This window comes from Saimiri boliviensis, chromosome 21 (assembly GCF_048565385.1).
Source record: "Saimiri boliviensis isolate mSaiBol1 chromosome 21, mSaiBol1.pri, whole genome shotgun sequence".
Classification (NCBI taxonomy): domain Eukaryota; kingdom Metazoa; phylum Chordata; class Mammalia; order Primates; family Cebidae; genus Saimiri; species Saimiri boliviensis.
Window position 1 is genome coordinate 8,686,452 of NC_133469.1, and position 15,516 is coordinate 8,701,967.

General features: G+C 56.8%; 2 protein-coding genes across 5 annotated transcripts; both read right to left on the minus strand.

The window, feature by feature from the left end:
• Nucleotides 1-371: 371 nt before the first annotated feature.
• On the minus strand, nucleotides 372-11,417 carry CPT1B (carnitine palmitoyltransferase 1B). Of its 3 annotated transcripts, none has more exons than XM_003932790.4 (21): nucleotides 11,327-11,417; nucleotides 10,819-10,931; nucleotides 10,082-10,241; nucleotides 9,589-9,728; nucleotides 9,121-9,298; nucleotides 8,800-8,901; nucleotides 8,462-8,599; nucleotides 8,300-8,377; nucleotides 7,111-7,218; nucleotides 6,954-7,038; nucleotides 6,107-6,302; nucleotides 5,161-5,346; nucleotides 4,433-4,538; nucleotides 4,236-4,352; nucleotides 3,493-3,657; nucleotides 3,276-3,410; nucleotides 3,008-3,160; nucleotides 1,788-1,901; nucleotides 1,086-1,178; nucleotides 846-931; nucleotides 372-593 (listed from the first exon to the last, which is right to left on the minus strand). In XM_003932790.4, exons 3-20 carry the CDS (start codon nucleotides 10,220-10,222, stop codon nucleotides 848-850), a joined length of 2,319 nt encoding a protein of 772 aa, XP_003932839.2. In that variant the 5' UTR covers nucleotides 10,223-10,241; nucleotides 10,819-10,931; nucleotides 11,327-11,417; the 3' UTR covers nucleotides 372-593; nucleotides 846-847. The 3 variants fall into 3 exon arrangements, with proteins under 3 accessions (XP_003932839.2, XP_003932840.2, XP_010341681.2); XM_003932791.4 differs by having other exon boundaries at nucleotides 10,656-10,931; XM_010343379.3 differs by having other exon boundaries at nucleotides 372-931; nucleotides 10,767-10,931.
• CHKB (choline kinase beta) lies at nucleotides 11,255-15,430 on the minus strand. 2 transcript variants are annotated; one of them, XM_010343376.3, is made up of 11 exons: nucleotides 14,961-15,430; nucleotides 14,651-14,759; nucleotides 14,151-14,264; nucleotides 13,823-13,956; nucleotides 13,123-13,218; nucleotides 12,896-12,993; nucleotides 12,728-12,809; nucleotides 12,512-12,620; nucleotides 12,288-12,391; nucleotides 11,989-12,070; nucleotides 11,255-11,533 (listed from the first exon to the last, which is right to left on the minus strand). In XM_010343376.3, the coding sequence occupies exons 1-11, from the start codon at nucleotides 15,302-15,304 to the stop codon at nucleotides 11,459-11,461; spliced, it is 1,347 nt and encodes a 448-aa protein (XP_010341678.1). In that variant the 5' UTR covers nucleotides 15,305-15,430; the 3' UTR covers nucleotides 11,255-11,458. The 2 variants fall into 2 exon arrangements, with proteins under 2 accessions (XP_010341678.1, XP_003932844.1); XM_003932795.4 differs by having other exon boundaries at nucleotides 12,896-12,954; nucleotides 14,961-15,429.
• Between the last annotated feature and the right edge of the window lie 86 nt (nucleotides 15,431-15,516).

Sequence of the window (15,516 nt, forward strand, 5' to 3'; positions counted from 1 at the left end):
CCACGAGGCGGAGGTTGCAGTGAGTCAAGATCATGCCACTGCACTCCAGCATGGGCAGCAAGAGCAAAACTCCATCTCAAAAAATATATATATTTTATTTACTTTTAACATTTTAGTAGCCAAGCCAACCTAAATGAAAGAGCATCTGTTGCTGCAGATCATCCCGTGTGCCCTCTCGCAGACATGACCACCTGGCACCCCAAGACTTCAGGCCTGGGACTGCAGCCCCTTTTTATGCTGAGGAGAGGCTGCAGGGCCTCCGCAGGGTTGTGCCCCAGCCAAGAGGGTTGCATCATACATTCCCCTGCATGGGAGGCAGGTGGGCTTGCTCTCCAGCAGACAGACAAACAGAAGTGGCCCCAGGGAACAGGTGAAGGTTCTGAAGCAAGAATTTATTCCAAGCACATACGTAGGCATGGACAGCTATCTCAGAGCCTACATCACTTGGCAAAGTCACACATTTCAAAGCAGATCACACAAGTCCTTCATGAACAGTCTCTCAACCCTAGTCCTTCTCTTACCACCTCTCTGGTCTGAGCTGGAGTAAGGGAGATGGTCTCCTAATTCCCACACAAAACAGAGGTACCTAAGGGCTGAGAGGAAATTACACAGCCTTATTTTTATTAGTATCTGTCAAGAAAAAAAAAAATCAAAATTCCCTCCTGTTCCAAGCCCACCTCCACCCCTGGGCCCTCAGGGACATGCATCTGTCCAGCGAGGGCCTGCTGCCAGAGCTGTTCTTGGAGCCTGGGCACCTGTGCACGGCCACCCCTCATGCCTGTGAGGCGCCACGGGCCCCTTCCTCCACCATGTGGGGATGAAAGGGCAGCTGGCATTTCTCCAACCTTCAGCTGTCAGCCTTGGGAACTTGGAAAAGATCAGCGATGTCCAGTAGGGCTTGGCGGATGTGGTTCCCAAAGCGCTGGGCATTCTGTGGGAGCCAAGAGCTCAGATGCACCTTCAGATATGCACCCACCCCTCTGTCCCCACAAGCAAGGACTCTTCCCCAGCCAAAGACACCTGTGTTCCTGGGCAGCCCCAGGTGGCACCCCTTCCTCAGGCCTGAGCTGGGACAGGAGACTCACCGTCTCTGAGCTTGAGAACTTGCTGGAGACATGGAAGAAGATCGTGTTCTCGCCTGCGATCATGTAGGAAACCCCATAGCCATCATCTGCTACCTAAGGGCAACAGGAAGTGTGAAGGAGAAGGCATAAACCAAACCCTGAAGATCTGAAAGCCAAGCTGATACTGTACTTGTTCTTCCCACAGGATATGCCGGAACAGGCCCCAGCCCTAAACACCGCATTTTTCCTGAGGACCACCCCCAGAAAATGGTGAAAACCAAAGAATGCTGCTCAGACCCCACCAAGGGATCTAGGGACCTCCCAGTTTCCCTCAGGGGGCTTATACTCTCCATCACTCCATTTCTCTCCAGAGTGTTTGTTTTCTAGCCTTCTGACAAACTAGCCCATGTGAAGGTTTCTGTTGGAGACAGCTGCACTCTCTTGGATAAGCAGACTTCAGATGCACCCAGGGCATTGCCTGGTGCCCTGGAAACCAGCCCCAGGCACGGTCATGCTCCAGCAAGAAGGTATTTGGGATGGGTGGGTCTCAGGTACCTGGCTGCCTGAGTCCATAGCTAACATTCTGCTGCTGTGCAGGTCTGGGGTTATGCTCTCCTCTAAGCAAGGTGCTCCTGCCTCTGGTCTGACTTCAGGGCCTGCAACTCTCCACTGAAACCCCCAGGGCCCTGGGGCTGCCCATCCACCCTCTTCAGGGGCACTCACAGGGCCAAAGCCACCTCCAGCACCCAGGTGGTTGGGGTGCTGTTCTGGATCGAACATGCGGATCTGTGACTGAGGGATCTGGCTGGTGGAGAGGCGCCAGGGTTCTGAGAGCACCTGCAACAGGGAGGCCGCAGCTGGTCAGAGGCTACATGCCCACAGCACCTGTCTGACCTGTGGTGTCTGTGACCAGCTCTGATCCAGGCACTGTTCTGCTGAGCTGCAAGAGTGGACATGAGTGCAGGAGCTCCCTGGCCACCGCCCCGTGGTCCCCTACACATCATGCCACATAACGCTCCTGTGACCTGCCCAGCCCTCCCTCTGCTCTGCCCCTCCCTATCCCCCTGAGCCTCACTAATCTCAGTAGTGCTGTCACCACCTGACAGATTATACATTTGTCTGTTCCCTGTCACAAGAACACCAACACCGTGAAGAGGCTGCTGCTCCTGCGCAGCCCCAGGACCGTAGGCCCAGGTTGGGTGTGGGCAGGAAAGCTAGCCCGGCCCTCCAGGGAGCTTCAGGGGAGCCAGACAGAAAACAGGCTGTGCCCCATCATGAGATGGCCCAGCCCCTGGGTATAGCAGGGCAGTAAGACAAAGGACACACCTGGCTAGGTGCAGTGGCTCATGCCTGTAATCCCAGCACTTTGGGAGGCCGAGGCAGGTGGATCACAAGGTCAGGAGTTTAAGACCAGCCTGACCGATATGGTGAAACCCCATTTCTTTTTTTTTTTTTTCTTTTGAGATGGAGTTTCGCTCTTGTTACCCAGGCTGGAGTGCAATGGTGTGATCTTGGCTCACCGCAACCTCCGCCTCCTGGGCTCAGGCAATTCTCCTGCCTCAGCCTCCTGAGTAGCTGGGATTACAGGCACGTGCCACCATGCCCAGCTAATTTTTTTGTATTTTTAGTAGAGATGGGGTTTCACTATGTTGACCAGGATGGTCTCGATCTCTTGACCTTGTGATCCACCCGCCTCGGCCTCCCAAAGAGCTGGGATTGAAACCCCATTTCTATAAAAATATAAAAATTAACTAGGTGTAGTCATGGGTGCCTGTAGTCTCAGCTACTCAGGAAGTTGAGGCAAGAGAATAACTTGAACCTGGGACATGGAGGTTGCAGTGAGCTGAGATCGCGCCATTGCACTCCAGCCTGGGTGACAGAGCAAGACTCTGCCTCAAAAAAAAAAAAAAAAAAAAAAGGACGTGCCCGTCAACAATGCTAACCTCAGCTAGGAAAGGAGAGCTGACTCCCAGGTACTTGGAGACCAAGTAAAGGCAGAAGAGGTGCCTGTCGATCCCTGCCCCTGTCATGGCCAGGCGGTACATATTCTGGTGCTTCTTAGAAGCTTTCTGGAAGAGATCGCGCAGGTCTGCTTTCTGCGGGGCAGAAGTAAAGGAGTGAAGAGTAGCTTTGATACACCAGGCAGATTGGAGGTAGAAGGGGCAACTCACCAGATAACTATGACCCCCATGTAGGGCAGAGGAGACTCACCATGTGGGACCCCTCCATCATGGCCTGCACAAAGGCTGTGGACTCGCTGGTACAGGAACGCACAGTCTCAGTCCGTCCCTCCCGGAACATTCTGGTCATTGAGGCCTCATAGGTCAGGCAGAACTTACCCCTGTCCTGGGGTATACAGAGGGGTGAATCTGGCAGGTGGACCCTGGTACCACCCTGCCCTCTCAGCAGCCCGAGGCGGGACTCCTACCCGGAAGTGAGCCAGCTGCAGTGCAATCTGCACAAAGGCGTCCGGGCTGGTCCGGCACCTCTTGATGAGGCCTTTGCCAAAGGGCAGAAACTGGAAGCAGTACAACTCCACATCATCTGCCAGTGCCTTGGCCACCTGGTACGAACTCTCGATGACTGCCTGGCACTGCCAAGACATGGGAAGGGTCAGCTGCAGGCAGGACTCTCCAAGCAGGACTCTAGGTCACATCCAGGAGGCACAAAGTTTAGCTGGTGGAGGAAGGGCACAGCCGGCCAAGACACGGGAAGGGTCAGCTGAGGGCAGGGCTCTCCAAGCAGGACTCTAGGTCACATCCAGGAGACATGAAGTTTAGCTGGTGGAGGAGAGGCACAGCTGGCCCCTACATCTTCAGGAGGAGGGTACACAATGGACAACCTGAGGGAGAATCAGCTGACAGAGGCTGGGCTGAGCTTTGTGGAGAAGAGGGAAATGCTGAAAGGAGCTTCAGGAGCCTGTGAGTGCCTCCTCCATGTCATGGCTTTCTCTAAACACAGATGGCCCCAGGGGCAGTGTGTGGTCTCTGTCCTCCTTGAAGCTGGTTTGGACCCCACAGGTATCCTGAGTCCTCCTGTGCCTTCCTCAGAGGGCTAGGCCAGGCAGTGGGGCCAGGAGTGGGGGAGGAGAAGGGGGACTCAGGCCTTGTTGGGGTTGTAGCTGCCTGCTGCTTTGTAGTCTCACACTTGCTCTGGGTGCTTCCTACCCACCTGTTTTGGAATGTCCCACTGCAGTCGCATAGGAGGTGCCAGAGCAGGGTTTGGTTTGCCCAGGCAATGCCCAGTCTCTGTGTAGCCCAGGTGGAAGCTGTCTGTGCCCAGGACAAACTACAGGGAGAAGATGAGAGTGAGAGGCCAGCCTCATCCCCTATGGCCTGCCCTGTAGGTTCCCTCTGCAAGGCTATTACCTCCCAGAGGTGTCCAATGATGGGAGCATCTGCCCATGCATGTTCTGCATTGAGACCCAACTGGCCATTCTTGAAGGAAATGAGAGTGAAGGATTTGTCAAACCACCTGCAGGAAGAGTAGACACATGAAGAACCAAAGCTTGGAATGTCCACAGGAGCCTGACCTGCAACCCTAACGTTTAACCCTAACTTAGATGTTACCTCTAACCCTAACCCTAATACTAACACAACCCTAATTTCTAGCCCTATTCATTTTTTTTTTTTTTTTTTTTTTTTTTTTTTTTTTTTTTAGATGGAGTTGTGCTCTGTCACTCAGGCCAGAGAGCAGTGGTGCGATCTTGGCTCCCTGCAACCTTCCGGGTTCAAGGGATTCTCCTGCCTCAGCCTCCTGACTAGCTGGGATTACAAGTGCCTGCCACCACACCCAGCTTCTAACCCTATTCTCTAACCCAAACCCTAACCTTTAATCTTAAGTGCTAATTCTACCTAACCACTAATCATAATCTTAACTCCTTTTTTTTAAGAGGGGGTCTTGCTATGTTGCCCAAGCTGGTCTTGAGTTCCTGGGCTCAAGTGATCCACCCGCCTTGGCCTCCCAAAGTGCTAGGATCACAGGTGTGTGCCACTGCACCCAGTCCATTACCCTAACTTCTTTTATCTTTAATCCTCTAACTGTAACCCTAATCTTTAACCCTAAGCTGTAACCTGTGGGGCTGGGGGTGTCCAACCTGTTGTAGCAGTTGCCATGTAGCAGGGCCTTGCCATAGAGGCTGAGGCTGGCCTCGTCTTCGGGGTCGTACCAGTAGGACTCCTCATCCAGGGCCACAAAGAAAGCAGCACGCTCAATGGCCTCCAAGGCAGCCTTGTTCTTTCCAGAGCTAAAGAAGGCCTGGCGTGCCTGTGCCCACTCCACCCTGTGGCATGGGGCACAGTAAGCAGTGGGCACATGGACTTGGGATGGAAGGTGCATCTGAGGGCCTGGCTGGGTCTGGAGATGGGAGGGTACCAGGCTGGACCTGCAGGTGGGCAGCAGTGCCAGGCTGGGCCTGGAGGTAGGGGGTGCCAGGCTGGGCTTGGAGGTGGGGATTCCAAGCTGGGCCCAGAGGTAGGGGGCACCAGGCTGGGCCCAGAGGTGGGGGTTCCAAGCTGGGCCGAGAGATGGGGGGGGGCGCCAGGCTGGGCCCAGAGGTGGAAGGTGCCAGGCTGGGCTTGGAGGTGGGGGTTCCAAGCTGGGCCCAGAGGTAGGGGGCACCAGGCTGGGCCCAGAGGTGGGGGTTCCAAGCTGGGCCAAGAGATGGGGGGCGCCAGGCTGGGCCCAGAGGTTGGGGGTGCCAGGCTAGGCCCAGAGGTGGGAGGTGCCAGGCTGGGCCCAGAGGTGGGGGGTGCCAGGCTAGGCTTGAAAGTAGGGGGTGCCAGGCTGGGCCCAGAAGTGGGGGATGCCCAACTTGCACACTTCAGGCTATCTTAGAGGGTGTCCCTTGCCTTGCACACTCCCACCTAACTGCCACCCTTCAGAGGCAGGTTACGCTGGCTGTCATGCTGTGATTACCACCAATGCCCCTCCCTGGTTGTACCTCTAGCCCCCAGTTCCAGGGTGGCAGGAAGGGCCACACTCCTCTCCGCATGGAGACCTGAACCTCAGGGTGAAGACAGTCCCTCCCCACAGGCCGATACCTTCCTCCTGCAGTGAGGGCTGCCAGCTTCTCCTCCCCAGGCTGAGGCGGGGAGGGGTCATCCAGGATTCTCTGGAACTGCATCTCCAGATCCCGAGGCTGGAGCAGACGGGAGCCCTCATAAAGCCACAGCTTGAAGAAGCGTCCCTTGTGGTAGACAGCCACATGCCGGCTGTCTGAGAGGTGTTGTAGCGTATCTGTGATAGAGGCCAGGGGCAAGCTGAGGTGGGCCATGGGAAGCAGCTCATGGCCCCAGCTACATCCTGAGAAAGGTCTACCTCCCATGCGCTAGGTGGCCCCTGCAGACTCTGCTTTGCTCAGCCTCTGCCTGGGCCTTTCTGCCCCCGGATGGGATCTGTGTGTCCTAAACCAGGATCCGTGCTGGGTGCTTCTGCTGCCTCTCATAACGCCAACAACAATCCTATAAAGTATTTCATAGAAGAGCAATCCGAAGCACTAGAAGGTTATGCACATGGCCTGAGGATACAGTGTCGGAAGCAGGGAAGGCTACTGCCTCTGCCAGACCCCTGGGTGTGCCCCTCCTCTCCTCCTCTGCCAGCTCCATGGCAGCCCCAGGCCTGTCCTAAGCTTTGTGTTGCAGCAGGACCCCCTTCCACATACACACAGTGAACCCCGGATTGTGGAGGGGGGGGCTCTGCTTTGGGCCCTGTGAGGTCCCAGCACCAGCAGCATGCCTGCAAATAATAGATGTCTAATCTAGTATCTGTCACAAATAGACTACTGTTCACAGTTTGAGGACCCTGAGACACTGGGGATGCTTGGTGATGAGCAAGTAGGAGGGCACCGAGCCAGATGGGCCATAGGTAGGAGGAAGCGGGCTCCATTACCTGTCTCCTTGCCCGGGATCCGAGTGGTGTTGAACATCCTCTCCATCTGGTAGGAGCACATGGGCACGATGCCCAGTGCCATCACCTAGGGGAAGGCCCAGCATGGCTCAGACTCAGGTCTCCTCTCCCATCCCACCTTCAACCCTGATGCACTCACAGGCTTGATTTCTTCACGGTCAAGTTTACGGCGATACATGATCATGGCATGGATGATGTTTCCCAGACGGGCCGCCTGCACGTCTGTATTCCTGATGAGCACAAGGTCCTACAGAGAAAGCAGAGCCCATAGGGTGGGTGTCACCTGGATCTTGCTGACCCAAGACCAATCTATCTGGGGGCCTGAGGTGTTCTGTCTCCCTCTTCCAGTATATCCTGCACATGCTGTCAGGGTGAACCTCCAGAAACGCACAACTGATCACAGCAACCCTCTGCTCCAGCTTCAGCCTGAGCTGCTTTTTTTATTCTTTATTTTTTAGAGTCAGGGTCTTGCTCTGTCACCCAGGCTGGAGTGCAACGGGGCAAGCATGTCTCATTGCAGCCTCAAATTCCTGGCCCTAAGTAATCCTCCTGCCTCAGCCTCCTGAGTTGCAGGGATGAGAGGCATGCACCACCACGCCTGGCTCTGAGCTGCCCTTTTATATCCTATTTTATGTGCTTGTGTTCTACTTATTTTGCTTTGATAAAGGGGTTCTACTGCTAAAAAGCAGTTTGAAACCTCCAGTATGGACAAGTTATGTGTAAGTTCCAGGAAGGATAGTTTATGGAGAAGAATTCCAGTAGACTCTCCTGAGTTAAGTGTGCTTTGGACAGTGGGAAAGGGGAGAAGAGGAGTGTCATGCAGCCCAGGTGGCTGCAAGACCCAGAGACTCGGAAGCGCCAGTTACATGGGGCAGAGGCAGACCGTGACCTCCTGAGCTCTAAGAGAAGGAGCCTGGCCTTCATTCTGCTGTCTGGCTCTGCAGAGGGACATAAAGCAAGACATGTTCTAGAAAATTCCCTGGTTATGGTATCAGGACAGCTAGGAATCCATGGCCAGGAGGCCAGTGAGGAAACCAGGGAAAGAGGTGACAGAGCCTGAGCTGGGCAGGGGCACTGACCCTGGGACTCTAAGAGAGGCAGTGACAGGCTGGGGGGTCTCCACTCTCCTTATTCTCAGGATCCCCGTCACCCCTAAGCTGCTTCTGGACTCTTCTAGGATCTCCTCTCCCTCTTCCCTTTCCCTCAGGCCTCACTCCTTAACCCCCACTTCCCCACGGAAACTGCTACCAGAGCTCTGGGCTGTCCTCCAGGTCCTTTGCCTTGGAGTGGGGACAGAGCTGAGGGGGCCCAGGGGCTCCAGTTCATACCATGACATAATAGTTGCTGTTCACCATGAGAGGGCTCCTGCCTCGAAGGTAAATGTACTCTTCCCACCAGTCACTCACCTGTGGGCAGGTGGAAGGTTAGAGCCGGGGCAGGGGCAGCCAGGACACATGGCAGGGACAACGAACCCAGGGGCACAAACTTACATAGTTAGTTGCCCACCATGACTTGAGCACCAGATATTTCTGCAGCCTGGGGGCAGTCTTCTCCTTGAATTCTTTAGCCAGCATCTCCATTCGGTAATATTCCTCATCATCCAACAAGGGCCGCACAGACTCTAGGTACTGTCCAGCCAGTTATCATTACCATGGGGCCAGCTGGCGAGGACTGCCTCTATCTTAATCTTCTTTCCACCTCTCCCTCCTCATCCAGCCCCATTATTCTCAAGCCCTTAAGGCCATTCTTTGCAAAGAACCTTATATTTGGAAACATCCCCTGAATCCAGCCTCCCCTGCCCACTGGGATGCCCAAGCAAGGTGCTCACCCGCTGAATTGTGGCTGACACCCTGGGCACAGGAAGCTTGGGCAGAGATGTCTGGAAGCTGTAGAGCATGGGGCGCCGGCTGGATAGAAGGCGGATACATATCTAGGGGTACAGGGCAGAGCGCTGGGGTGGGAGCCCGCGGAAAGAATGGAAACCAGCGAGCAATCCCCTGAGAACTTCAGAACCATCCCAGCCCCTCCAGGACAAACCCCACACCAGGCACCAGTGCCCTGTCTGCCTGTCCCCTCTAGCTCAGAACCCCGAAGGAGCCCGAAGAGTCTCAACCCAGGTGCCTGAACCCCTGCACTGGCGGCTGCTCACAGCCCAGATCCTGGTCAAGTGGCTGGTCTTGCCATGCATCTCAAACATCCACCCATGGTAGGAAAGCAGCAGCTTCAGAGTTTGGCGGAAGAAGAAGATGCCTGTTGCCCAGACGCCCGTGGAGAAGATGGCCATGCTGAGAAGTGCCTGGGTCTGCGGGGTCTGGTAGGGCCCACACCTATTGGAGAAGGGGCAAGGGCTGCAGAGGGTCCTCTTGAGGCCAGCCTCAGGTGGCTGTGAACTGTCTCAGGGAGACACCAAGACAAAGAACCTCCCTGGGCACACTTAAGTCTGACTGCACCAAAAAAGAGCTGATATAGGATTAAGACAATGGTTGTCATAAGGGAGGGCTTCCCTGTGACAGCCAATGGCTACTGTCCATATCTGCCCAGCTCAGGAACCTTAGCCTTGGGAGCTGGGTGCAGCCCTCCCTGGTGACACCTGAGCCCTTCCACCTTCACTCCTTACCCCCGAGGGAGGCATCTCTGGATGCAACCGACCAGCCCCAAGGAGATGTCCACGTTGCAGTAGGAGGAACCCACTGTTGCCATGACGATGACCAGCCAGCTGGTGGGGCTGCCAGGGTATACGCCCCTGAGGATGCCATTCTGTGGGCAGAAACAGGCACCCTTATGCAGCTGGAGGGCGTGAGGTTGGCCTGCCTGTGAAGTCTTGGGAATGGGCTCCTGGTCTTGGCCTGGAAGGCTTTCTTTCCTGCTGCCCCGCTGTGCTCTTTCCTCCTCCACACCCACGCCTGTAGCTCCCTGTGTCCCACCACATCTTGTGCACCTCTCTGGTGCCTGTACTTCCAGAACCTGTACCCGGCAGGACTGCCAGCCAAGGAGGCAGTGAGGGACCCAACAGAGAGGTTGACAGAGGACACCTGGGCTCTGCCTCCGCTCTGAGAGCTCCCTTCCGCACCTGCTGAGAGGAAGCGGCTGGGAGAAGCACCTGTGCGCACCTTGATGCGGATCAGGCGTTTCTTCCAGGAGTTGATCCCAGACAAGTAGATGTGTTTCAGGGCCTCCCGACTGAGCCGGAAGTCGACCCCTTCTGGGGTCACCGTGAACTGGAAGGCCACGGCCTGGTGCGCTTCCGCCATCCTGGGGGTTGGTCGGCACCTGGGACGGGAGCAGGTGGGTGCTCGGGCGCGCTCAGGCCGGCCCCGCCCCCAGCCGCGCCGAGGCCCCCCCACTCCAGCCAGTCCGCGATACCCCTCACCCCCCACCCTGCGACTAGCGGCTGTCCCCGGCCCGCGCCCCCGCGCCAGGCCAACCGCCGCCAAATCCTCGCGCCAGCCTTCCGGTGGGCACAGCCACTGTGGTGCAGGGCTTTGGACCTCGAAAGCTCCAGGAACCCCAAGGACGGTGAAGGGCAGGCTGGAGTAGGGGGCGTCAGCGAGGGCGCGGGCAGCGGAGAAGAAGCGCCCCTGGAAGCGGAGTCGGCCTGGACAGATGCAGGGTTCCAGCGTCCCCCTTTCCCCGCCCCGACCGCGTGGACCCAGCGCCGTCCTCGCCCCTGTGCCCCCTACTCACGGCTCGGGTTCACTCCTGTCCGTGCGTGGGGCTAGCCACTCTGGCCCGTGTCCCCACGTCCTTCAGACCTAGCCACCCCCGCCCCGCCCTCACCAGGAACCTGACACCTACCCCCAAATCGGGGTCGGGGTCAAACGCGGGACGGGAACCAGAACCCACCCACCTTCCGCGGTGGGAATTGCAGGGCGGGGCGGTGTTTCTGCGCGGTGAGGGTTGCTCAAAGGTCTGGGAGCCTGGAGGGCCCCAGAGAGTCTCGTGAGGATGGTGGCATTAGAGCTATAAATAGCCAAATGTAGGGAAAAGGTCACCAATGTGTCAGCTGCTGCCTGTTTTCAAATCGCTGGTGCTCCGGGCAGCCCCCACCTCAGGGTTGTCTTCACCCCCATCACTCTCCGGTCCTCCTCCCCAAGCCCGAGTATTTACTATTCTAAGCTGGAGCCAGAAGAGTGGGGAGCGATGGGGGACTCCAATCGGCCCCATGAACCCTCAACCACTTTCAAGCCCAGAATGCTGAAGACTGCAGCAGTCACTCTGTCCCTTTGTGTGTACTGCTTGGTTTGGTACTTTCTGCTGCTGCTCAGCAGTGCCAGGACAGGGTGTTAAGGAAGAAGCTTGTTTATTGTGTTACATACACAGGTCGGGGCTCTGGCCTGCCAGCCATGGGAACCTACTCAAACTCAAGAGGTGGGTTTCCTGAACCTCAGCTTCACTTGGGGGCTCAGCCCAGTCCCCAGGGCGTTCTGCTTGTTGCTCCTCCCTCCAAGGTCCTGCCCTGGAGGCTCCAGGAGTGGGAGGGTGGAGAGTCAGGATGAGGAGTGGACATTGGTCAGCTGCCTCTTCTGCTGGAAGTAGAACTGGAACCGAGACTGGGCATAGTCCTAGGGTGGTGAGAAGGTGTGGGACCAGCATTTATTTATTTTGAGACGGAGTCCTGCTCTGTTGCTCAGGTGGGAGTGCAATGGCATGATCTCAGCTCATCACAACCTCTGCCTCCTGGGTTCAAGCAATTATCTTGCCTTAGCCTCCCAAGTAGCTGGGATTACAGGCGACCGCTACCATGTCTGGCTAATTTTTTTGTATTATGAGTAGAGACAGGGTTTTGCCATGTTGGCCAGGCTGATCTCGAATTCCTGATGTCACGTGATCTGCTCGCCTTGGCCTCCCAAAGTGCTCGGATTACAGGCATGAGCCACCGCGCTCAGCCAGGACCAGCATTCTACACCCAACTCCGACCACCTGTAGCCACCCAGAACTTCCCAGGTCTCCTGGATGAGTGTGGCTGCTGCTGTTCCCCAGCCACTGAGCTAGCATTGCCATCCCCAGGGTCACTTACCAGGTAACCAAATTCTATGGTGGACATGGATGCTTGGAGGATGGACCACAGACCCCAGAAGAAATGGGACGCCAGAGCATACCTTCAGGGAGGGCAGGAAAATGACGCATTCAAGAGCACGTCTGGCACTGCTTGGATCCCCTCGCCCAGGCTGGCCAATCCCTAAAGTTTTAACTTCTCCCCCACTGTCCTAACCCCACTCTGCACAGGCACCTTACCTGCAGCTTGATAAATCTGCCTCTTCCCCAGTCCCCCGTTCCTCTGCTCTGCCCTACCCCACCCCATCCTTCCTTCCTCACCGATTGACTTCTACCAGCAAATCTTCTTCCAGTTTTCTCTGTTCCTCTTGGGAGAGGGTCTCACCTTTCTTTGCTTCTGCCAGGTAATGGCGAATAAAATGCAGCTACAATCAACAGCCAAGAGTCAGGAACTGTGGAGTATTTCCCAGGTAACATCCCTTCCGGCCATTTCTTCCAAGACTCTACCGCCCTCCTTCCTGCTCCCCATTCTCTGGCCCACATACCTGCTGTCCTTGAGTGGGGTAGTCTGTGGGCCTTGCTTTGTAGAAAGGCCATTCCTCATGAGTATAATCATAAACCCACTCACAAAAATGGTTCCCAATGTCAAAGCCCCTGGGAGAATAATGTGGACAGTCAGTTCCCAAATGCCCTGGGCAGCTGGCCTGTTTTCAAGCACCCTATGGGAAGAGATCTATAGGAAGCCATCCTTCCACCCTCACCTATAGTTGTAACTGCTGTACTCGAAGTCCACCAGCATGAGGCTGTCGGCATTTTCTGGCTCTGAGAGCAGCAAGATGTTCCCTGGGGGAATGGGGTGAGGTTCTGTTCACTCCAGAGCCCTCTGGCTCCTCCATGTTGGGTTGAAAGACTCAGAGGCCTTCTCCTACCTTCCTGGATGTCATTGTGGCAGAAGACGACTGGCGATGGGGTAGACTCTAGAAACTTCCTGCAGGGGTATGGGAGCATGGGTCCTGAAGAGGAGTGACTAGAGAAGGATCAGAGCCACACTAACAGTCCAGGCCCTGACCCCAGCCCTCAGCAAATACTGGAAGGGCAGACACTATTACCATTACGTGCATGGCACCACCTCCCTAGCCTTGTCCTGCCTGCTCACCTGAGGTTGCCCATCTCATCCTTCAGGCTGTACATCTCCAGCAGGTTCATCTCAGGGAGGCCAGTTGGGGGCAGGTCCTGGATCTGTTTTAGGTACCTGAAGCCCAAAGAATAGGACACACTAGCTCTGCTATTCTTTCCCACCCCTATCTACCCCTCAGGCCAGACTACTGTGCCCCTTTTCCTATCACTGTGTGACTTGTCTGGCGATCATTTCTTTTTTTTTTTTTTTTTTTTTTGGAGATAGAGTCTTGCTCTGTCACCCAGGCTGGAATGCAGTGGCGCGATATCAGCTTACTGCAACCTCCTCCTCCTAGGTTCAAGCAATTCCCCTGCCTCAGCCTCCTGAGTAGTTGGGACTGCAGGGCCACGCAGCCATGCCTGGTTAATTTTTTCTATTTTAGTAGAGACGGTTTCACTGTGTTGCTGAAGCTGGTCTGTAACTCCTGGGCTCAGGCAATCCACTGTCCTCAGCCTCCCAAAGTCCTGGGATTACAGGCATGAGACACTGTATGTGGCCTCTGGCAAGCATTTCAAGGCGTGTTCTGTGAGAGCCCATGCTAGACACTGGGACATTGAATCCGCTCAAGTGGAGGGCTGGATAGAGCCATGGACACATCCAGTCACAGGCCAGTGTGGTAACCACTAGCACGGAGGTTCAGTGCAGGTGTACAGGAGCCCCCTTGGGGCTCCTGACTCACCGCTCCATGGTCCCAAACAGCCAGTGGGGCTCCTTGGTGAAAGGCATCTCCATGCCATGGAACCGTGCCATCTTCGTGGCAATGGCTGCTGACAACACTGGCTCTCGAAGCTCTTGAGTTTTCAATGGCCGGCTCTGCACCCAGGAACCTATCAGGGTGGTGATGGGGCTGGGGCAGGAGGGGGAAGGGATGGGGCACTGTGGGGAGGTCAGGGTTTTGGGGGAAATTCCCTACTTGGGGGGAGGGATGTGAAGGCAGATATTGAGGTCTGGGGTAGGGTTAGGGGGTGGAGGTGCCTTGGGGAGGAGAGGGTAGGTCGGGCTCGTACTGGGATGTACTGTTCCAGCCGGCCCTCTGGAAAGACTCCGTACAGCTGGGGCCCCAGCGACCGCTCTGCAAGGATGGCGAACATCACACTTTCCAGCACCAGGGAGTCCACGCCCTGAAAAAAGATGGATAGCAAAGGGGCCGAGGCAAAGTGGCACAGGGACACACATGAGGGGCTTGCCTTCCTCCCACCAGAGCTGGGACTTCTGGTCCAATAGCCTGGAGGCTCTGGAGCACAGGCTTTAGTCCTAGTCTATTTTTATTTAGATGGGGGTCTCACTACGTTGTCAAGCTGCTCTCCAACCTGTGCGCAAGAGATCTTCCCGCCTCAGCCTCCCAAAGCGCTGAGACTACAGGCCCAGGCTTCAGTATAATGTTCAGTGCAATGAGGTGAGAGGCCGTGAGTCTCGGGGTCCTCAAACGCGCAATGGGGACACCACTACCCGCACCTTGTAAGCGACAGGCCCTAAAGCCACTGGCGCTGGGCGCTCACTCCCTCACCTGCAGGATGGCTCCGTAGAGCCGCAGCAGCACCTCCCGGGGCTCCTCGCCAACGCTGGGCAGGTGGTCAGGGAGCGAGCAGCGGAAGAGCAGGTTGCTGAGGCCTCCGCTGCAGACCCACAGCAGGAGCGCTCAGCGCGCGGGCGGCCCCACCTGCCGCGGCCCCGGCCCCCTCCCGGCCAGGCCGGCCCCGGCCCCACCCTAGGCCCGGACGCAAGAGGACGGCGAAAACATGGAGCGTCCTGAGGGCCCCGCGGCTGACCCCTGACCCCGATCCGCGCACCGGAGAGGCTGACCCCTGACCTCCCACCTCACGGGGTAAACCCTCAGCTCCTCGGGCTGCACTCGGCGCCAGGCCCCGCCCAAGTACTCCCGGCACCACTGGTAGGCTCGGTGCTCGGCGTCACGCGACAGCGACGAGGCGCGACGCCGTTTTGGTGTAGTGTCCTGGCACTTAGACTGCTGCAAGCCGTCTTTGGCCAGGCAGCCGCCAACAGCCCCGCCTCCGACCACAGCTGTCCCGTCGGCCGCCATGGCGCGGGCTCCACCGGGCCCAACGCCCAGCTTCGCTCCGCTCAGCTCCCTTCGGACGGGCTCGTCTCCTTCCGGCCGCGCTCGACTCCTCTTCCGGCCGGCCTGCGCTTCTCCAATCATACTCGGGTCTCTCCGGCTCTATTCGGCTCTTCGCTGTAGCGTTCGGCTCTCTCCGTGACCCTGGTCCGGGGGCTCTTTCCGAAGGCCGAATTCCGCACATCGCCACTGTACCGCGCCCCTATGGGCAAGGACCAATGGCCTTTCTCTGGGCGGGGCCGCCTTTTGGACGGCCTGAGCCAATCCGGGGCGCCAGGGGCCCATCAGGTGGCGGA

Coding starts and splice junctions, on each gene's coding strand:
- CPT1B (XM_003932790.4), bottom strand. CDS start 10,222: ATGGCGGAAGCGCACCAGGCCGTGGCCTTCCAGTTCACGGTGACCCCA. Junction 9,729..10,081: donor AACGCCTGATCCGCATCAAG/GTGCGCACAGGT, acceptor TTCTGCCCACAG/AATGGCATCCTCAGGGGCGT. Junction 3,411..3,492: donor TGCAGCTGGCTCACTTCCGG/GTAGGAGTCCCG, acceptor TGTATACCCCAG/GACAGGGGTAAGTTCTGCCT.
- CHKB (XM_010343376.3), bottom strand. CDS start 15,304: ATGATTGGAGAAGCGCAGGCCGGCCGGAAGAGGAGTCGAGCGCGGCCG. Junction 12,392..12,511: donor ACCCCACTCAAGGACAGCAG/GTATGTGGGCCA, acceptor TGTTGATTGTAG/CTGCATTTTATTCGCCATTA. Junction 12,071..12,287: donor TTGCTGGTAGAAGTCAATCG/GTGAGGAAGGAA, acceptor CCCTCCCTGAAG/GTATGCTCTGGCGTCCCATT.